This window comes from Rhipicephalus microplus, unplaced genomic scaffold (assembly GCF_043290135.1).
Source record: "Rhipicephalus microplus isolate Deutch F79 unplaced genomic scaffold, USDA_Rmic scaffold_494, whole genome shotgun sequence".
NCBI lineage: Eukaryota > Metazoa > Arthropoda > Arachnida > Ixodida > Ixodidae > Rhipicephalus > Rhipicephalus microplus.
This window is the reverse complement of record NW_027465055.1, coordinates 33,609-56,405: the sequence shown is the minus strand read 5'-3', so window position 1 is coordinate 56,405 and position 22,797 is coordinate 33,609. Positions and strand designations below refer to the sequence as shown.

At 46.7% G+C, this 22,797-nt stretch overlaps 1 protein-coding gene across 1 annotated transcript; it reads right to left on the bottom strand.

The window, feature by feature from the left end:
• Positions 1-4,785: 4,785 nt before the first annotated feature.
• Positions 4,786-22,535, bottom strand: LOC142794763 (uncharacterized). Its single transcript, XM_075885941.1, has 8 exons — positions 22,465-22,535; positions 21,817-21,904; positions 15,849-15,994; positions 14,554-14,652; positions 14,000-14,091; positions 7,100-7,196; positions 5,147-5,221; positions 4,786-4,879 (listed from the first exon to the last, which is right to left on the bottom strand). The coding sequence occupies exons 2-7, from the start codon at positions 21,890-21,892 to the stop codon at positions 5,201-5,203; spliced, it is 531 nt and encodes a 176-aa protein (XP_075742056.1). The 5' UTR covers positions 21,893-21,904; positions 22,465-22,535; the 3' UTR covers positions 4,786-4,879; positions 5,147-5,200.
• Positions 22,536-22,797: the final 262 nt, after the last annotated feature.

The window sequence follows — 22,797 nt, the reverse complement described above, 5'->3', positions numbered from 1 at the left end:
CAAGCATCTAAATAAAAGCGCTGCGCTAAGCAGTACAAGCAACATGAAAGGAAACACGGGAGCGTGATGTCACCGCACTCCACGAAGCGCTTCCACCGAGAGCTTGCAAGAATGGACGACACCACGGCACTGTTAGTGAACGAAGCGCAGCTGACCATCCTTGCTGCGAACGCTGCTGGCGTCAGCGCTTCGCGAGGCCCGGCGGCCACACGCTCAAGTATTTCCCATCATAGGTGATTTCTACCCGAACAAGCAACGACAAGCTAAGAACAGGAGCATCTCAAATTCTTACCTTAGTGCACGAAGTCGGCACGAAGTCCTTCCTAGGAATGGCGCGTAGCCATTGTTTGAGAGCGTCGGCGTCTTTAGGGAAGGAAAACACTTGTATCTTCTTTCCTGTTTTGTAGTTGCCGGTGCATCCGGGTACACAACACTTATTCGGCATTGTCGCATCACTCCAGCATCACGCACGGAAACAAAATTGCCGCAAAACAACAACGGAAAGCAACAAACGTGAAACACCGTCAACACCACGCCGCCGAACCGTCACCACCGCCGCCCGCGCTGCGCTCGCTGCCGCTGCGGCTTCCCCGAGAGTCGGCCGGCCGGAAATGACGTCAAATTGCTGGGCGCAGGCCTGAAAAGATTTTCCGGGGGTGACGAGTGAACAAAACAGTTCCGGCTGGAGTGGCCGTACAGGTCAGGGCTACAAGGGCGGATGTTCTCGGTGCTATTTCCGTGTCTGCAACAACGACAAGTTTGTAAGGTTCAGGAAGAGAATCCACAAAACAAGAGGTTGGCAGCGGTGTAAGGGCAACTTCTGCACGTGAGCAATCTATGATGGCCCGATGACGCGAAAGAAAGTCCCATCCAAGAATGACTTCGTGGGAGCAGGATGCCAGCACAAAAAATTCAATGGCATAAAGTTCACCTTGGATAATGACACGTGCAGTGCACACAGCTGTAGGTTCTATGCACTGCGAGTTGGCCGTGTGGAGCATCAGGCCCGAAAGAGGCGTCGTCACCTTTTTCAACTTGCGGCATAAGGGCTCACAGATTATGGAAACGGCGGCCCCTGTGTCGATAAGCGCTTGTGCGGCGGTCCCCTCAACATTGACGTCAATAACGTTTTGCGGCGAGAAAGATGGAGGCCTTAAGCAGTTCGAATTGTATGCAGCTGTTGCCTCCGGAGCTGCAGCGATCAGTTTCCCTCTTCCGTAGCAGGTCGGCGACGCATAGGTGACAGGGAGCGTCGTCGTGGCGATGGTGACCGTTGGTTTGCGTAGGGTCGAGGACCGTCAGTGGTGTACCTTGATGGCGTCCTAGACGACGACGCCATTGGCCGGCCCACGGCGTCGACTGGAGGGGGATCTCGGCGACAGTGGCGGGCGACGTGTCCAGCGATACCACAGGCGAAACAGATGGGCCTATTATCTGGCGTCCTCCAAGCGTCTGAGCGACGGTAAAATGGAGCTGGAGATCTCGCGTAGGGATACGGCGCCGCAATTGGGGTTGTAGGCACGACATAGGGTGGCGTGGCAGGTTGAGCATACGGCATACGCTGTTGCGTAGGCCGAGCAGCGACGGCGGCGTACGTGAGAGGCGTTGTGACTGGTGGTTGCTGATGCACCGGCGGGAGGGCTTCAGCGACTTGGGTCCGAATGACGTGTTGGAGGTCCGGTGCCAAAGCTTGCGTGGGCTCATGCGTCAGTGGCAGCAGTGACAGCTGGCGCGCTACCTCTTCGCGGACGAAGTCCTTGATTGTCGACAGCAGCGGCTGCTGGTCGGTAGGATGGGCAGCTAGGTGCAAGCTTGCGAGCGTGTCTGGCGTCGTGATGGCTTGACGAGCAATTGCGCGCTGCCTACGCAATTCATCGAAGCTTTGACAGAGGGAAACGAGGACAGCAATGGTGGGGGGATTTCTCGCGAGCAACATCTGAAAGGCGCCGTCGTCAATGCCTTTCAATATGCGCCTGATTTTTTCTTCCTCAGGCATGGTAGAGTTGATGCGGTTGCATAGATGCAACACATCTTCAATGTAGCCCGTGTAGGTCTCGCCTGGTTGCTGTGCACGGTGACGTAAACGGTGCTCGGCTTGAAGCTTGCGTGCCGCAGGTCGTCCAAAGACGTCCGTAATAGCCGTCTTGAATGCAGACCACGTAGTAATGTCAGCTGCGTGGTTATTAAACCACAGCTGCGCGGTGTCCGAAAGGTAGAATGTGACGTAGCCAAGCTTACTTGGGTCGTCCCATTTGTTGCTTGCGCCGACTTTGTCGTACCTCGCCAACCAATCTTCGACGTCCGACTCAGTGGAGCCCGTGAAGATAGGAGGGTCTCGTTGAGGATACACGGCACCGCAAGTGACATGGACGGTCGAAGGTCCCACCTGGAGAGGCGTCTCGGTGGCCATGTTCGTGTCACGTAGAGGGGGAAGCTTACGGGAGCGAAGTTCCAGGTTTGTACGGGAGTCCACACACCTCCACCAGATGTCACGCAGTTTATTCACGTACAGACCTACTGGAAGGCCGAGGAACGCCAGAAGAGCGAGGAACGCCAACAGGCCGAAAAATACAAAACAAACGCAAGCTCGGGTCGCGCGTGCACCAACGCTGTGGCTTGCCGTTTCATGCTGCTTCTTCGTCGTTCGCATAGTTCCCTACAAAGAGTTTTAAGTTGGCTTTACGCATTCCAATAAAACATATTTGCAAACGCTACGCGTGAATACCATGAAGCGAAATGTTACTAAAGCATGGGGATGTAATTACGGACAGTTTTTTATTGACTGTGCTCATATGTTTAATGTCGTAAGCAATGCCGCGCATGTCGTTCATAAAGTTTACATGCACTGTAGCAGGAACACCACTGCAGCTCCTACAATTCATTACCGAGTGTCGCAGCTCCTATAGCACACTTAATGCATAAGCACTTTTAGCCACGCGATTCCCGATGATACTTTGACTATAGGGCGCCTCTTGTGATGTAGATGATCCATCGAACGGAAAAATTTGTCAATCGAAGGGTTGTTACTCCTCAAGACAGTTACTCATCCGCTGGAAGTAGGGATCAAAAGAAAATTGCGTGAAAAAGTGGCGAATTCACTTAATCCCTTCAGGAGGCACTGAAAATGCTGAAATACTCGAGTGCTAAACAATAATAATAAAATAAGCCACTTACACACCAACAATTTCGCTTCGACCTCGTCTGTGAGCCTGACTGAGTCTTCTCTAAAGCTTACTTGCTGTGTTGCACAGCTTATGTGGAATTTTCGAAGTGCCAGAAGTATTTGCGTAAAAAGATACATTCTACGTTACGTCAACATGTCAAGGGTCACATTCAGAACGAATCCGTATACTATTGATAGCCCGCCATTCGCTACAGTGACACGACAAGATGTGACCGCTACATACGCGATGACAGATTCTACAAGCGTCTGCTTCACTTTATACACAACACTGGTCTTATGACACACATAAAAAAAGCACACATATGAACAAATAATAATGCCATAATAGAATGCATGGCTGGGAAAGCTGGTGCATTGTCTGAAAATAAAAGCTAAGTGAAAAAAGACGGGACACAAGAGAGGAGAAGACGGGATTATGCCAAAAGAGCAAGTCCGCATCACAACAAAAACAAGATGCCAATTATACGTGTAAAGTATTACTCGTAAAGTATTATATGTGAAAGCTTTGAACGTATCGGCGCCATCAACAGCTTGCTATATGTTGGTTAACGATGAGAAGAAATAAGCGCCACTACAAAAGATGGACGTGAATAATGTCTGTTTAATTTACACTGTAAAATGGCAAATAGTACAAGCTACTAAAAACGAGAAAAACAGGCCCGATTGACAACTTTCGTAGAGTTTCATCTGGTAAAAGAAAACTATTTTAGCGGCTAAGTCACGTGACTTCTTTGAGAAGAGGTTCTTGGTCCCCGGAAGGCTTGCGATGGACAACAACGTAGATGCACAGCGCAAGTATCTGCAACGTCGAATGCGCAGAAAAAAAAAGAAATTAGGTTTCGAAAACTAAGGATAAATCTTGAAAATCAGCCATTTGACTAAAGTTTCTTTAGCCAATGTACTTACAATTAAAACTTAGTGAATCGTTCACAGGCATTGTAATTTTAACGTTGTTTCATTTTCGTTCAACACACAAGATATATCGATACGTATTGTTTTATTTACAACTGTGGGCTATGTGTTACTCCCGTAGCAATTGGTTTAATTGATTGACGGGAATTAACTTCCGAAGGACCATGGTAATCACGTCGATCTTTACTCGTTTACGGTCGTAAGCCGAATACTCTTATACAAGTATTATAGTTACATCTGCAGGTCTTCTGTCCAGTGTTGTCTATAACACATAACGCTGTCGTTTGTATATTCCGCAGTCGGGAAAATTTCAAGTGCAATACACAAACTGAAAAGAATTTCCGTAACTGCACAAAGAGGGAAATACACATATAACTGCCCCAGTGACGACAAAAGAAGTATAGTAACCAAAGGCCTGTGCAGGGTTCCTCATTAAACAAGGGGGAGGTGGGCGCAAGGTTCCATCGAAGCTTATTCGTATTAATCAGGTCAATCAGTATTTTTTGTGGGGCTTTAATATTTAAGAACTTCCTTTAGTACATGACATGAGTTAAAAAAATGGAGAGCTTAATGTCATTACCGCTGTAACACGGCTATCATAGCGAAACCCAAAAGTTAGTAGAAAGCGAGAAAAAGCAAATATCAATGGTGTCCTAATTGAAAAACATCAATACTCGCTTAATGCTTACGAGTAAGACTTCGTTTGCCAGGAGGACCATGGTGCCCATGCGGTACCCCACGGAGTCCAAGAGATACCCTCCTAGCGTGGGTCCCACGAATGCTCTGCGTATTAAGATATCATATTTTATTTCAGACACAGAGTATGCCTTAGATCGCAAGGCTAAAGGCAGAACTGTCTGCCTGACTAAGGCCTTGTGACCCATACATTGCTCAAAAAAGTGAGGCAGCCCAAGAAAATACATGAAATTTGTGCAAAAGAGTAAAACAATTTTTTTACATGTAAAAGAAAAAGAGAATAATGGAACGCAGACTCTCATAAATAACAATTTGGTAAACACTGATTGACGTTGCATAGAAAGACGTACGTACCCCATTGAATGGGAGACGGTGAACACCGAAGAGACGAGGCCATACGTAGACAGGTCATCCGCAAATCCACGTTTCCTGAAACCAAACGAGAAGCGGGAACAAACAAGAACAATTTAAGGTATTTTTCAACATAACTAGAAGTAAACACATAACTTCGAACAATAGAAGTCGATGACAATATGGCTATTATTGCAAATACACTCCAACCTTTCTTTGACAATGTATTTGCTTCAATGTCTTTTGGTGTAAAAATGATTTCGAAAATGAAGCCTCACAATGACACGATTGCCAAAGGACACAAGGAGTTAGCCTACCGGTGCTTCACCGATTATCACCAAACAAACAAGAGAACTTTGGAGGGTGCACGAAACAATTGCCTACGAATCTGTCTAGGCCTTCCGAAGAGCTCATCAGCCTCAGGAACTGTAGCGGAAGACATCCTGCTTCCGCTAGATGTCATCTGCACTCAAGAAATATTGCGCACTCATTCCGCCATGTCATACATGGGAAGAAGCATTTTCTGTCCCGCATACATCTCACCCACAGCAACTCAGCATTCGGCCAAGCTATGCAAATGCAGCAACCTACTGCTATCAGACAGCCGAAGAAGTTGATGCCTCCAAGATTTCCTTCGTGGACGCTTTTCACCTCTTGATATTAAACAGTGTGTCTCAGGAATCAATGAAGCGAAAAGACGTATTGCGCAGACCGCACTGCTGCAGACTACTGTCTTCTACGTAGCCCAGCATTACACTCAGCATTCTCATATTTATACTGATGCCTCAACTTTTCAGGAGATATCATCATATGGCCTCGATGTTCCCTCTACAGGACAAAATTTATCCTATTGGCTACAACGCAGGACATCTTTAACGACAGCAGAGCTTTCATGGAATTAAAGAAGCAGTCCTCTACATCCACGTCAAACGCCGAACCGATAGGTGATCTTCACCGACTCTAAGGGAGCTCTACAAGTACTATTGAGCATCTTAAAGAAAACAAAAATATGACCCGATTTCATTTGATATAGCATACTTACACCACTTGGCTATTATCGCGGGTCCCGCTATCAAATTTCAATAGATACCGGCTCATCGCGGTATACCTGGCCAATGAAAAAGCAGACGAAGCGGCCCGAAAAGGACTTCAAAAGCAAAATTACAGGCGAACCCTATTACACTAAAATCAGACGCTTCCCAGCTGGCTAAAAGGCATGCTTCCGAAGAAAAAAAGAGGCTATGGAACCTCCCGACATATCATTATGCTTTCCTCCACTCTATCGACCCACATCTAAGGACTAGACTCCCATCCCGAATCCCTCGACACCTGAAAAACTGTATACTACCGTCTCCGGCTCAACAGTGCTTACGGAAAACAATTTATGGTAATCGCTCCGGGTCAAGTAGACAGTCCCATACTGCAATAACTGCGGCTCAATAGAAACTGTAAAAACAATATGTTTGAGTGCCGAGCGTATGCCGATGAGCGTGCGCTCATCTGCATGCATGCAATCTGTTAACCTGCATGCATCTGTTAACCAAAAGAGCTTTATCAGTTGATTGCGTCCGGGGCCCTTTCCCCAGCTTCACGCAACGGAGGCAAGCGATGGAACTTTTATTCGCGTATTTAGACAATATCGGTCAGCTAGACAAACTGTAGGGGCGCCTTCAAAACTGAAGTCATGCTGTCAGCACACGTCCCCGCCCAAGACACAGAAAAATGTCTGTATATTTACTCTTTTCCTTTACATTTTCATTCTTAATTTTTTTCTTCTCTCTCATCTGCCTTTCAGTCCTAATCCCCTTTCCCACGCAGAGTAGCAAGTCAGCGACACACACACACGCCGGCTAAATTTTCTGCTTTTTAATAAAAAGCTTCCCCCCCCCCCCCAGTGTTTTTCAAATATGTATAAGTGTACAGCGACGCAGTGAATCTTTCGCGTCACACACTCACAGGGTATCCCGGAACGATCCGACGAAAGAGGGTACGATGGTGCCGCCCGAGCCAAGGACCGAACAATCCGAGGGCCAGCATCACGGTCCAGACAGCTCTGAAAAAACGACAGTGTTAAACCGACACACCACACAGGCTATAAGGTCCCTTGAGATTGTCAGGGAGCCTAAGAGAAAATTCAATGTAGATGCACTTCACCAATACCTTACTTTAGATGCGAAGCAGCTCTTTGACTAGCCTGTGTCACGCTGTACACGAACGCGTAGTGGAGGGCCCCGGAAATTTCGACCACCTGAGGTTCTTTAACGTGCGCCCAAATCGGAGCACGCGGGCCTACAGCACTTTGACCGGAGCCATTCATGCTGGATAAAGCCAGCTTCGATCGTACGACTAATCGTAAGATACATGGCTCATGTATGCACCTCATCGCTGTGGCAACATGTTTATGCCCAAGTTTACGCATTGAGGTGTTCCAGAACGCTCCGTCCGAAGTGTTTGACTCGAACTTGGTGTCATGCGATGCTCGCTAGCACTTAAATTGCGAGTCGCAGCACACCAAAATAAGTGAAACATCTTTTGCATTGTACGCGGAGTTCGCTTTGATGAGCTTCCTTCTTTTCTGAAGCGAGGTTGTATTGGACAGAAGAAGCTTTACAAGTCCTTGATGTTAAGGACACCACGCCTCAGCACCGACGAAAGAGCAGGGCCTACATGCACGTTCGCTTGCAGACGGCTTTCCTTTGCACTACCCAGTTTTGGCCAGCGCGGCAACGAGGATGCTGATGGCGGCGTTTTTCGCAGCGCCGCCTGACGTCTGACCGCCGATAGGGTGAGGGGAGAGGCAAAGAAAAGGGGGTGCTTGTTCTCCTAATACATCATTATTCAGGGCATTCTCATCGTAAAGGCAGAGAGGATATGCGAAGGGGGGTCACTTCATTAAATATTTGCTCCCCCCTCCTCAATGGCGAACCCTTCGTACTCTGTATGACCATGACATCCATTCATTTTGATTACGACAGCACTGAAAAGTGATACTAACTTTTCGTTATCTGCCGCTTGCGTTGCCCCGTATAGGATGATTTCAGAAATGAAATGTAAGCGTGTGTTAAACTTTCTGTAGGACCAGTTACAGCAAATTATAAGATATTATCGTATAATCGCGAATTCATTACACTACTACGCTCCTCACAAGCACTCATTCAGATTAACGTCAGTGTAGCACTGACAATATATAGGCATTTTTTGATACACTACCCATAGGTCCACATATCTTTAGGATGTATACTACACTTATGTTCACTGTATGCTTCTTCATTCTAGTGCATTGATAGTGTATTTTAGTTGCTAATTACGGATGCGCACTTGTATGTGGTGTGACAGGCTATTGACTATATGAGAAACTTTTGAATGCTTGGAAGACGAAGTGATTTTCTTGTGGAACACATCTTGCGGTCTGTGCTGTTTTTTCTGCGTTCCACAGCGCAACAGCGGGGTCTCCAGCCCCCTACATCGCGGTCATGGATGTACAATCCCCGGAGATCCCGCCCAGTACCAGTTCATCCACGGGCATTGCTTCAAGAAAGCGTGGTAATCCATCTAGTGAGAGCAAGGACACCGAGCTGTACTCTGCATCAGACTACGAGTCCCCGGAAGACGACTTCGAACCTGTGCTCTACCGCAAAGCCAAACGAAGAATCATGAACGCATCATCGGCATCAAGTACAGCCACTGTGAGGACAGCGCCTCAGCGATGGCCTCACTCCATTCTGTTTGTGCCGCAGACTACTACTGCCAATCTACGCTTCCTCAACAGGCAAGCACTGTCTTTGTACCTTGAAAACATTGTGCCTAACGAGATTAAGGACATCAGGATAAACACGAGGAAGAATATTTTGGCAATCGACGTGAGGAACCCGAGTGCACTGAACACGCTACAGCATGTGTCGGAGCTGGGAAACATCAAAGTCCGATCCATCATACCAGCGAATGGTGACACCGTAACAGGAGTTATCTATGACATAGACACTGAAATCGCCAATGAAGATCTTGCTGTACTGATAAAACCAGTGAGTGAAAACAACGTCATTGTGCATGCTGGTCGCCTAGGCAACTGTCGTTGTGTGCGACTAACATTCAAGGGTGACTGTCTTCCCTCTTACGTGAAGGTTGGCCATTTCCGTCACTAGGTTCGCCCATTTATTCCGAAGCCTATGCAGTGTTTCAAGTGCCAGAAGATTGGCCACGTGAAGGGCGTTTGTAGAAATTCCAAAGTGTGCCCCCGATGCGCTGAACACCACTCAGAAGATGACTGTAATGCAACTACGTTGAAATGCTCCAACTGACAAGGAGCTCACAGTGCTTCCTCCAAGGACTGTCCTCAGATTAAGAAAGAGATTTATATTCTGAGCCAAATGGTGCGGGACAACTCGACTCACAGAGAAGCTGCGCAAAAAGTAAGGCGAAGGCGCCGTCATCGTCGAAGGTCCTTACGAAGGACAGTGCAAAATCTAACGAGAAAGTCAGAAACTCAAGTGAAATCGACAAGCGCGGCTCCTAGCACGGGAAACATCTGTGCTGAAAGAGAAGATGCTGGAAGATCTCTCTCTCTCCAAAGGAATGGCCACCCATTCAGCCTAGACGATCTGTTGAGCCTCAACAGAAGCCGCCTACACGACCTGTTGAGTCTGAACAGAAGCCGCCGCAAGAACAAGCACAAAATGCTGCAACGGCCGGGAAGCCAGATCATCGCGTGATGGTGATGCTAAGATCATTAGTGGACACCATTCGCATGTTGTTAAGCGACATGAATACACCGTCAGCCAAAAGTGCCCTTCAAGTACTGGACGCGCTTAGTTCAGTGCTAGCAGCCCTAGAGTAGACCATGGCTAACCCACCACTGTCTTTCAGGGATGAGGTTCGTAAGGCAGAAATACTGCAGTGGAATGCCAGGGGACTGAGATCGCGCATTGGTGACTTTCGTCGATTTGGTACGTCAATATGTTTCCCGTAATCGTCATTTGTGAGCCGAACTTATCGAGTGCAATACGACTCTCGGGATACGAACCTTTTATGTCGTCTACTGTTACTGAAAGCAGCAAGGTTCTGGTGTACATTCGCCGAGACCTCACTTATATCCTTCAACCTGTACCACCTCATGACGGAAACCAATACGTATGCTTAAGAGTGAAAAAGAGGAGGCTCAACATCACTGTGGTTGGCGCATACCTATCACCATCAAGCCGTTTCGATCAAAAAAAGACTACGAGACATCATAGCGTTAACTCCTGACCCGTGTGTTATCATTGGGGATTTTAACGCTCATCATACATTATGGGGAAGTCAGAATACCAACATGAAGGGCAGAAGCTTGGTGTCTTTTGCCTCCGACAACCAACTTTGGTTACTGAACGATGACAGTCCTACATTTTTACGTGGCTCCACATACAGTAGCTGTCTCGACTTGGCTTTTGTTTCGCGAAGCCTAGTGAAACATACTGAATGGTTCACGGATATAGAAACGCACGGGAGTGATCACATTCCAACATACGTCAAGATCAGAGGATTGTCGCCTCCTAAAGTGCGCGACATGGTTAAAAGAGTGGACTGGAAAAAATTTCAGTCCCGTATGAAAGACTAATGCCAAGAACACATTTCCGATTTACAAGAGGCCATCAAGAATACTGTAAAAGAGACTGTGTGTACAATCCCATGCCCTGTAAGAATCACGGACATCGACATAGAGCTGTAGCGGCTTCGAGCCTTGCGACGACGAGCTGAAAGAAGGTACCGGAGCACGAAGGACATAGAAGATTTACGGACTGCTAGACGTATGCAGAAGAAGATCAAACGTCGGTAGGACAAGCTAGAGTTCCAAGGCTGGATTACTTTCTGCGAGTCACTCGACCCTCGTGAGCCTTTATCGCAGATATGGAGGACGGTTAGAGGTTTGCGGTCATCGCCCATTAAGAAGTCACCATTCAAGGCCTTAGCCCTTCACCGAAATCGACCAGATGTAGACGTTGCTGAAGAGTTCTGTGCCGGATTATCAGGGCAAACTCCAGCCGTCAGCAGCTCACCACTTTCGAGCAGTTGTCTGCCACCACGTGACTCCTGTATGGACTTCGCGTTCACCATTCAGGAGCTCAAAGCAGCACTCGCTTCATGCAAACGGACCTCCGCACCAGGACCTGACGGAATCTCCTACAGAGCCCTGTGTCATCTGGGTGACCGCGCGAGAATAGCTCTACTTCAGCTATATAATGATTGTTGGCTAGAGGGCACTGTCCCCTCAAGTTGGAAAACTAGTCGTCTAGTACTATTACTAAAACCTGGCAAATCACCATTGGAACTCTCCTCCTATCGCCCGATCGCATTGGCTAGTTGCGTGGGTAAAGTGATGGAGAGAATGATTCTCGGCCGACTCGAGTGGTACTTGGAGTATCATGAGATCTACTGAAATGCCATGGCTGGCTTTCGACGTGGTCGATCATCAATCGATAGCGTCATCGACCTAATCACGTACGTTGAACACGAGAAAGGCCATAAGCGTCTTTGCGCCTCTTTGTTCCTTGACGTCAAAGGAGCCTATGATAACGTTACACATGAAGCCGTCCTTACCGCACTAGAAGAGATTGGAGTGGGTGGCCGAATGTTTAAGTGGATACGCAGTTATCTCCAAATGCGATCCTATTTTTTGAGTACAGAGACCGGGAACACGTCTACACATTTCAGTTGTCGTGGCGTCCCTCAGGGTGGTGTACTGAGCCCCTTGCTATTCAATATAACACTAATCGCTCTCAATACGCACCTACCAAACAATATTTATCTATCAACATACGCTGATGACATCTGCATCTGGACATCTGCGGTAACTCGCCTGCAATTACGAGCGAGAATACAGAGAGCTGCTACTGCAACTACTTTGTATCTACGCAATCGAGGCCTGAAAATTTCCTCCGGAAGGTGCGCTCTTCTGGCATTTACGCGCAAACGCATGTCGAATTACAGAGTTAATTAACGGTCAAAATATACCATATCGTCGATCTCACAATTTTCTGGGTGTCATAGTCGACAGAGACATATCATGGAGCCCTCATGTGTCGTATTTGAAAAAGCGATTGACAGGCATATGTCATCTTTTCAAGTTTCTCGCTGGAAAGACTTGGGGAATGCAGCCTAATGCTATGTTACGACTGTACAGGGTGCTTTTCCTTGGCTTTTTACGATACAGTCTGCCTGCATTATCAAACGCCAGCAAAACAAGTCGACGCATGATACAAAGCGTTCAGGCACAGGCGCTTCGAATATGTCTAGGTCTTCCTCAGGGTGCCTCAACAATGGCGACTATAGCTATAGCCAAAGACCACCTCGTGCAGACCCATATTGAAATTGAAGCTTTGAGGACACACATAAGGCATGTGGGCCGGACTCCCCATCACCACCTAGCCTCTCTACTAGTGGATAGACCTCATTCTTCCTTTTGTCGAACAATAACTACACATGGTGACTCCCTACCAACTGGTTTTACGCCCACGGCGAGACCTTCAACTTCTCCGTGGTGCCTCAAACAGCCAGTCATCAACCTGACAATACCAGGAATCCAGAAAAAACGAGCTTTCTCAATACCAGCCCTCAAGTAGCTCGCCTTACTTCTGCTGTACGAGAAGTACCAAGACTGCACCCACGTCTACACCGACGGCTCCGTCCTGCCAAACAGCTCAACAGCGGCGGTCGTTATTCCAACGCACGCCGCAACCATCAAATTCAGGACAGCCCACGCAACCACAACAATGGCAGCAGAGCTTGCAGCGCTTCGCGCTGCACTGCGTTTTATTAACGACCAAAGCACGCAACGGTGGACGATTTCTACGAGTGCAAGGCGGCACTGCAGTCACTTCTGTCAAATCTACGCCGTGGTCCACACGAGCAGTTGTTATTTGAAACAGCAGAAATGCTACACCATATAACAGAGGAAGGGCACCACGTTATATTTCAATGGTTGCCAAGGCACTGTGGAATTATCGGTAACGAACGAGCTGATCAAGCTGCCCGATCAGCCCATACAGAAGACAACGACCAGTCAATACCTCTCTCAAGGACGGACGCTGCTAGGAGGCTCCGCATTCTTGCTCGCCAACGTTCCTTGGCTCTTTGTAATGAGCCTGTCTTTACGCATGCAAGATTACAATCCCTTGATCCAACGTTAAGCATGCAGCTTCCAACAAAAATTCGACGAGGCGACGAGGAAAGACAACACCTTTCTAATAAACTAAACAGGTTATACGACCAGCCGCTGTCAGAAGAAAGTATACTGCGCCATCGTCATGACTCATCGTCACAGAAGAAAGCCGTGCAAGCGCTACTGGGCTTCTTACGAACTACTGGCCTGTCGGAACGCCTCTGAGTGGACTGATTTTGTGTGTGCGTGTGTGTCGGTGTTTTTCTCTTATTTATTTTTTAACTCTCCCTTTCTCTTTCAACCCCCTATTTCCCAACCCCAGTGTAGGGTAGCATGCCGGATACTAGCATCTGGTTAACCTCCCCGCCTTACCTTTTTTCTCATTTCTCTCTCTCCCTCTCTTTTTGAATGCTTAAATGCATCATTTTTTTTCAGAATGTTGCATACAGCGCACGGAGGAGCAATGGAACAGCCGTTGTCCCCACAAAGCACCATAATTTGCCTATATTAGTCTAATTAAACGAAAAAAAAAATGGACTCTCCGTCTCGCAAGTGCTGCTGAAGCGGCTTGCAGAATGTGTCTTCTGATATCCATTGTTTGTAGTCTTTAGGTCGGTCGCTTTTCAACTTGACATCCCCCCCCCCCCCTCTTTTTTTAAGTTTCAGAAACTGTGCGGGTAGTGAAATTGGATGGCAATAAAACATTTTAAATAAATACGTACGTTGGAAATGGAAGAAATGGTGCAGGTCCGAGCAATAGCAGGCTCGCACACAGCATAAGGCAGGCCACAATGCAGAGCTCTTTGGTGCGAACCTGCAAGTTGAAAGAGCAGCAATTACAACTTATAAGGTTATGTTCGTAAACGTAAGAAGGCGAGGTCAGCGTATTTTTACAGGGAAAACAAAAGGGACATAAGGGACAAGTATAAGAAACATCTGTTACTTTCAACTGAATTGTAATTACGAACGAATGGAAATGAATACAGCTGACTTCAGTAAAAGAAGAAGGACATCGCATGACTGGAGGTTTGCGAGTCGGGAGATATATCGTTACGGCGATGCACTACGAAGGACTACTACGAAGCACCAGGCGCCTCAGAGCTGCGTCTCAAAAGCTAGATCCGTTGTATATTGGAATGGCCGCAACGTCCCCATACAGTGACCTACGCGGTTGAGTGAGTTACTTACAAAGCGAATGTTAGGAAATATGAGTTGTCTTCAATCACGTTAGATTAGACCTTTCCGTAAAAAAAAAAGAAATGGACAGAATACTTACCGTTTTGTCGGCAACCTTTCCCCAAATCCAAGCAGTGCAGGCGTACACAATGCCATTGAGCACGAACACCAAACCAACCATGTACGGCTCCAAATTGAACTGTAAAAATAGTGACATACACTAAACCAGTCAAGCGATACGTAACCAATATGGAAGGCGCAAGAGAACGCATTTTCGCTAGCACATTGCATTTTTTATTAGCAAGCATACGCGCTTGTAGTGGGCTACATCCGTTAGCATATTTTCAAAGGTTTATGTTTGCACAAAAAGTATGCTTAAGATACTATAGCGTTAGCCTACAGAACAGAAATCGCACAATTAGGGGAGGATGTGTTTGTGGGAGTATGTGTTTATAAATATTGCGAACTTGCAGTGCGAAAGAAAACGTTGCAGTTGAAGAAAGTATTTCTGTTTTGTTCGTCCTTACGCTATTGACAAGGATAGTTACATATTTTCTACCTTGGAGCTTCCTTTTGAAACATTTGAGACACCATATTGAGCTGTGATGACGTTGGTATTATCAATATTCCGGATTATAAACTATAATGAAAACCTTCTTAACTGTTGATTTGATTAGTCGTTGTGTATATCTTGATGTACGTGACCTTCACGGGCCCTAAAACAGCTCTCCGATAATTTTGGCCATTCTGGCCTCATGACCACATCATGCGACATTGTGACGTCACGGATGGGAGACAATGTGACATCATCAGGACGTCGTCGCCATGGCGTCGCTGTAATGCGTCACTTAACATAACGTCATGTGATGAAATTATCTCATCAGATCACTTGGTGAAGTTGGGACACTCTCGGAGACAATGCTGCAAAGGCACGCGGGGCGCAAAAGCTTTTGTCGGGGGAGCAAAGCTCAATACGATCGACTGAGAAGGAGTAAGACATGGCGACTTTCCCCTAGCTCTAAGTAACCTTAGGCAAATGCGTAAGGAAGCCTGCGAGTTTCTATAATGTTTTCTCGTGCACGAGGTCACAAACTGTACTTGACAACAAAATAGAAGGATGATTCTGCTTCACCTTTCAGAGCAGAACGCGATATCGTAACTGGGCCCCACTCTTATCGCCTTCTAAGTCGCTCCTTAATTGCTTCAGTTCTCTGTGGACACCGTGCGGCTAGGCTATAGCCACTAACGTTGGTGCGCGTAACACTGGCCGTTTAAAGCTATCCTAAATTGGCTACGGGTGCTATAGCTGCCGGTCATGCATGTTTTGACCCGTAAGCTTTAGTGATAGAACGTAGCGACAAATACCGTGGAGATTACTGAGAAGATAAAACGTACCTGTCTGAGGTGAGGCTCGAGGACGGCCGCATTGTAACCGATGATCACGAACGTGCAGAAGACGCAGTACGCATCTAGAATAATGCCGGTGTTTCCCCAGAACTTGAGCATGTCTCCCGTCTTCTGGTTCAGCTCGTTAGGTCCCTCTGCATTGTGCAGGATAAGTGGCTGATTAGTTGATGTAACTATATGTATATTCACTAGTCGCTAGTAACTTGCAGTTGGACTCTGCCCTCATAACTTGTCTAGAACAGGGAAATGCTTCTGTGACGTTTATATACCAGAGAAGGTACTTCTGTAGGCCAAGAAGCCCCCTTAGTCGTAAGGACATCACGAAGACTTCAGCAAGAACTGCAGTTGAATTTTTGTGGTCCAAAAACATTTCATAGCGCAATTTATGTTTTGCTAAATAATGAAATATTGATTAGAGGTTCTGTATATGAATAATAATGTGTTTGATTGAAATAACTAAAGATTAACATAGAACCAATGTATTAAGGTCGTCCCACTGTGTTTTGCAAAAAAGAAAAAAAAATGGTGTGTGCTAAGAGGAAAAGTTGCCTAGCACCAGATTCGACATCACTTGATGTTGGCAGCACAATAGAGAGATACTCAACCCCATATAGTATGAACAGCGTTGATTAAGGTTCTTAGCATTCACATTTTATTTTTATGCTAGCGTTGATGAAAGTTCTTAGCATTCCCGTTTTATTGCTAACATGCATCCATAACCACACATTGTAAAGTGATCGCAGTCTTAGAGTTTTACGGTGAGTGAAGGAGTTTTGGCTATGACCAAAAAATACAAAAGAATAACCCACCTTAAAGGACGACTTATTATAACAACCAGGCTCCATCGGCTTCCATTCAAAACTCTAGCCCTGTCTCAACAGCAATCAGAAGTCTACGTGGCAGAAGAGTTCTGTGCCAAATTATCTCCTCAGCTGACAGATCACAAAGACTGCATGCCCTCACGTGACAGTCTGAAATTACGTTATCACCGCATGGACCTACCTTTTTTTTCAATTCATGAGCTTAAAACAGGACGGGCTTTGTGTAGACAGACGTCGGTGCCCGATCCTAGTGGAATTTTCAGAGCATGGAGTCACCTTGGCGAGCATGCGAGAATTTCTCTACTGTACAGGAGGTCCCAATTTAGTCTCCGACTCCGGGACCTCCTCCTCTATATTAAACTGCAATATCTTGATTTTATAGAAATATTAAAATTTTTGATTTCAAGTTATAAAACGAATGCTGGCGAGAGGGCTCCCTCCAAGTGAACTGGAAGACCAGTCGTCTGGATCCATTACTGAAGCTTGGAAAGTCACCATTGATTGATTGATATGCGAGGTTTAACATCCCAAGTTCACCATATGATTGAGAGCCGCCGAAGTGGAGGGCTCCGAAAATTTCGACCACCTGGGATTCTTTAAAGTGCACCCAAATCCGAACACACGGGGCTACAGCATTTTTGCCTCCATCGAAAATGCAACCGCCACAGACGGGATTCGATCCCGCGACCTGCGGAAAAAGTCGCCAATGGTGCTCACATCGTACCGCCCAATTGCATTGGCAATAGTTGTATGACAGAGTAATAGAGAGGATGGTCCAAGGACGTCTAGAATGGTACCTGGAGCCTGAAATCTACCCAGATGCTATAACAAGGCTTCGCCGTGGTCGGTCATCAATTGACGGCGTCGTCGACCTGGTCACCTACGTACAACACGGAAAAGGCCGTAAGCGTATCTACACTTTTTTTATTCCTTCATGTTAAAGGGGCGTATGGCAACGTCACTCATGATGCTATCTTCCCCGCTCTCGAAGAGGTAGGAGTGGGCGGTCGGAGTTCTCAGTGATTGATTTGTGGGGTTTAACGTCCCAAAACCACTATATGATTATGAGAGACGCCGTAATGGAGGGCTCCGGAAATTTTGACCACCTGGGATTCTTTAAAGTGCACCCAAATCCGAACACACGGGGCTACAGCATTTTTGCCTCCATCGAAAATGCAACCGCCACAGACGGAATTTGATCCCGCGACCTGCGGGAAAAGTCACCAATGGTGCTCACATCGTACCGCCCAATTGCATTGGCAATAGTTGTATGACAGAGTAATAGAGAGGATGGTCCAAGGACGTCTAGAATGGTACCTGGAGCCTGAAATCTACCAGATGCTATAACAAGGCTTCGCCGTGGTCGGTCATCAATTGACGGCGTCGTCGACCTGGTCACCTACGTACAACACGGAAAGGCCGTAAGCGTATCTACACTTTTTTTATTCCTTCATGTTAAAGGGGCGTATGGCAACGTCACTCATGATGCTATCTTCCCCGCTCTCGAAGAGATAGGAGTGGGCGGTCGGAGTTCTCAGTGATTGATTTGTGGGGTTTAACGTCCCAAAACCACTATATGATTATGAGAGACGCCGTAGTGGAGGGCTCTGAAATTTTGACCAACCTGGGGTTCTTTAACGTGCGCCAAAATCTGAGCACACGGACCTACAACATTTCGCCTCCATCCAAAATGCAGCCGCCGCAGCCGGGATTCGATCCCACGACCTGCGGGTCAGCAGCCGAGTACTTTAGCCACTAGACCATCGTGGCGGGGCGTCACTCATGATGCTATCTTCCCCGCTCTCAAAGAAGTAGGAGTGGATGGTCGGATGTTTCAGTGGCTACGCAGCTACGTCTCAGAGCGATCCTTATTCGTAAGAACTGAGGACGGCACCACTGCGCTACATTACAGTCACCGTCGTGTTCCCCAGGGCTGCGTATTGAGTCATGGGTTCTTCAACCCGACGCGAATAGATCTTCATGAACACCTGCCAAGCACAGTCACATTCTTAATGTACGTGGCGACAGCTGCGTTTGGACGTCTGTAGTAACACGTCTGCGGCTGCAAGCACAAATTCTGAGAGCTGCCACTTAAGCTGCGTAAAAATTTACCTGCGTAAATGAGGTCTGGAAATGTCCTTCGAGAAATGTGAATTTGTGCATTTACGCGCAAACCAACAGAGAGCTACTGCGTAATGATAAACGGCGAAAGGAAACCTCACCTCTGATCATACAGGTTCATTGCTGTAATTAGTGACCGAGACGTCTCATGGAGTCCTCATGTATTATACACGAAAAAGCGGTTGACGGGCATCTGTAATCTGTTCATGTTCTTCGCTGGAAAAAGATGGGGAATGTCCTCAACGGCTTTGTTGCGACTATACAGGGTTCTTTTCTTTGATTCCTTCAGTAGAACTTGCCTGCGTTGACCAACGCAAGTAAAAGAAGCTTACGGACGATTCAAAGTGTTCAGACTCAAGCACTCTGGATCTGTCTAGGCTTACCTCCAAGTGCATCAACAGTGGCAACTATATCTATCGCATGACTCAAATTGCAAGACCACCTCATCAAGACTCAAATTGATTTTGAAGGGCTGAGGACACATACGCGACACCTTGCTCAAAGTCCCCGCCATCACCTAGCTCTCTACCAGCTAACCGACCACGCACATCTTACTGCCAAGCAGTGACTGCTCATGGCGAGCCGATACCAACTTCCTTCACTCCTGCCGCTAGACCTCGGACTTCTCCATGGTGCCTCGCTCAACCAAATACCATACCGGGCGCCTAGAAAAAGCCGATTATTTGTCATCAGAATGCAGTTCTCATCATTTCTCCTGTATGAGAAGTACAGAGACTCCATACACGCGTACACTGACGGATCCGTTCTGCCGAACAGCTCAACCAGCGCACTCGTGATACCAAAGTTGGTCATGATGAATAAATTCAAGACAGCTCACACAACATCAACGGCACCAGAATTGGCAGCCCTTTGCAGAGAATTACAATCGGTCATTGTTCAACCAACATACAAGTGGACTATTTTCTGTGACTCGAAGGTGGCACTGCTGTCTACTGTCAGTCTTTCGCCACGGACCACATGAGCAGCTGGTAATGGGGACAGTGGAGCTCGCACACTACCTAACTGAGCAATGGAAGCAAATACATTTCAGTTGTTACCAAGTCACTGCGGAATCATGAGCAATAAACGAGCTGATCAAGCTGCCTGCTCAGCCCACGCAGACGACCTTGAAGTACTATATGCTACCACTTCCTAGGGCCGATGCTGCACCGAAGCTCCGCTGGTTTGCTCATCAACGCACCACGTCCCAATGGATTCAGCCTCACGTCAAGCATGCCCGGCTACACTCGTTTTACCATATGTATATATATACGCTAAGCCTTGAAGACCTGTCGAAGCTTCGCCGAGCAGACGCGAACCTTTTGAGTAGGCTGTGGTTGGGCGTTAGGTTTACCAACGCCTACGCTTTCCACATCGGGATGGCCGATACCACCACTTGTGATTACTGTGGCAACAAAGAAACTATTAGACATATATCTTCTGACTGCTGACAGTATATCGCGCAGCAACTACACCTTTTCAACGTTCCCAAAAAATTAGATGACAAATCTCTGCCGTAAGAAAGAATTTCACACGATCGTCAGAATGCACGTCGCAGAAGATCTTGCAAGCTCTATAGTGCCCTTTTTGCGATCGACCAGCCTGGCCTCTCTGAACTTTTGTAGCCGGAACGCTCTTCCTGTGTGCGTGTGTGTCGTTTTCTCCTGCGTCACATGCGCTTTGTTTTTTTTTCTTTCTCTCCTTACACCCTCTTTCTTGACCTTGTTCCCCACCCCCACGTGCTAGGTGGCAAACCAGATGCTAATATCTGCTTAACTTCCAGCCTTCCTCTTTATCTCTCTCTCTGTCCTCTTCACAACCCCTATTTTCCCACCCTGTACAGGATAGCAAATCAGTTACATGTACAAAGTTCTGTTTCTCTTGGGGGCACAGAGGTCATGAGTGGCCCATGAGCACCCCGACTGGTGGTGTGGTGCTAGCGTAGACTATAGTATACCGATGGTAAGATTCAGGTCTATTACGGCTGTGCAGAGGCTTCAAATCACGTACGGTATCGAAGCGTGAGATATATGTGGGCAACAAGCTATGGCAGTGACATGTGATGTGACATATGGGTACAAGATTAATGGGGTATATGCCGCAGAAACTGGGCGAGCCACATTACTCCTCTCCAGTGCTTTAAATGTTATGAACGTGAAATCTGAAGAAGGTTCACTGACTTAACACCACGAACACTGGTTAAGTAGAGCAGATGATGCCAAAATGGCCACAGAGCAAAGTCAAGTAATGAAATAGCAATACGACATGCCCTCAGTTTCACTGTTTAACCTGTCTTCGCGAAAGAAAGTCTGTGAACCTGCTTCAAGTTTATTGCGTTATTATTGATGTTTAATTGCTTTTCATATTTGTGTGTGATCTGCGGACCTGTTTTACAAGTGTTTGACTAATCGATTATTGATGTCTGGAGGTGTTTCGTTGCTTTTATTTGTTATTATACTTTCGTACCTTATATCAACGCCTCATAGAAAAATTATGCCTAGAATGTGAGCCGCGAACGCGCCGCCCTACCCTCTGATTTTACCCTCCCCCTCCGGTACAGAGGCGAACGCCTTTGGCTGTCGCCCCCTGCGAGCACAGCAATGCTCTCACAGTTGCCCCCGAGCAGCCGTGATTTCACGTGGCAGAGCGGTACGGTAATGTCACGTGACTGAGCGGTACGGAGGCGAGCGGTCCCACGCGGCGGACGGTCGCAACACGCGGTAGGAGGCACGGCCTCCAAGATTTTGCGCTGGCAGCAAGGTCTCAATTGAAGAGAGAGCCGCGTTCCAGGCATAGTTTTGCTTATATTTAGATTGATATAAGCAGGCATTGCTTATATTTAGATTGTTCGGGCTGTAATACTTATTTTTTATATGTATATGGATTCTGGATATACGGCTTTACTCATGGCGAAACATCGCCTCTTTTTCGCGTTTACTAAGTGATGAAGGGTGATTTCTTTGTTGCATCTATGTTTAATTTCAATATACGTCAGCAAACGAATCAACACTTACCGGTGGCTGGCATCAGAAAATAGATGAGAACGTCACATACAAGCAGGAGGATGCCTATGCTGACGAAAGGCGCCATGAATCCTCCAATCTGGGAGTTAGAAAAGAGTCATCATTTCTCGCCCTAGATGTGACATTTAGGCACCTAATCAATAAGTAACTGAAGAAACTGAAAATTATAGGAGACCCTCATCTGTGACTCTTGAGTAATGGCTCTCACGCGTCAACGTTCATAGGTTATGATGAACCCATGATGATGATGGTGACATAGGTCTGCCTATGCTTCGTGAAACAAATCTCAGAGGCCACGCAGAAAGGACCACGTGGTTCAGATTGTGCTCCACACCAGTGCCGTGATCACACCAGCTGCTCACAACGGAACCATCCGCTGTCGTAATTAACTAGACAAATTAATTTTCGTTAGTTATCCTGAAGGGTAATTGGACTTTAAAATAACGAAAGCTATGTTACGATATAATATCTGATATAACTACCTTTCAACCAGAACAAAACTTTTGTGGGAGTATTACTTTTTAGAAGACTTCTGAAATGTTCCTAGCATTTGAAATACATATTTAGAAGTAAGTGCTCCACTGGAACTGCTTAGACGGGGCAGAAGAATACAAATAAAATAAATAAATAAATACACACCTGATAAAGGCAACCACCTACAGTGGGACCAGCGACGAGACCAGCGCCGAATACCGTTTGCTGGATTGACTGTGACAAAAAATGTATGCGAAGGGCCAAATCAATATAGCGCTCATGTGTTTCAGCAACTGTCAAAAAGAGATGCACCAATAGAACACAGCAAACAGTAAACGTTGCATGCCCTATTCATACACGTTTCTCAATCAGCGTTAGAAATGTTTCGCGAATCATTTGTACAGGCAACAAGATAGCTTAAAAGCAGCCTTAATACGGCATTTAAAAAGTGCGCGATTGCTTATCTTCAAATAGAAACAAGCTTACCACATTTTTTTT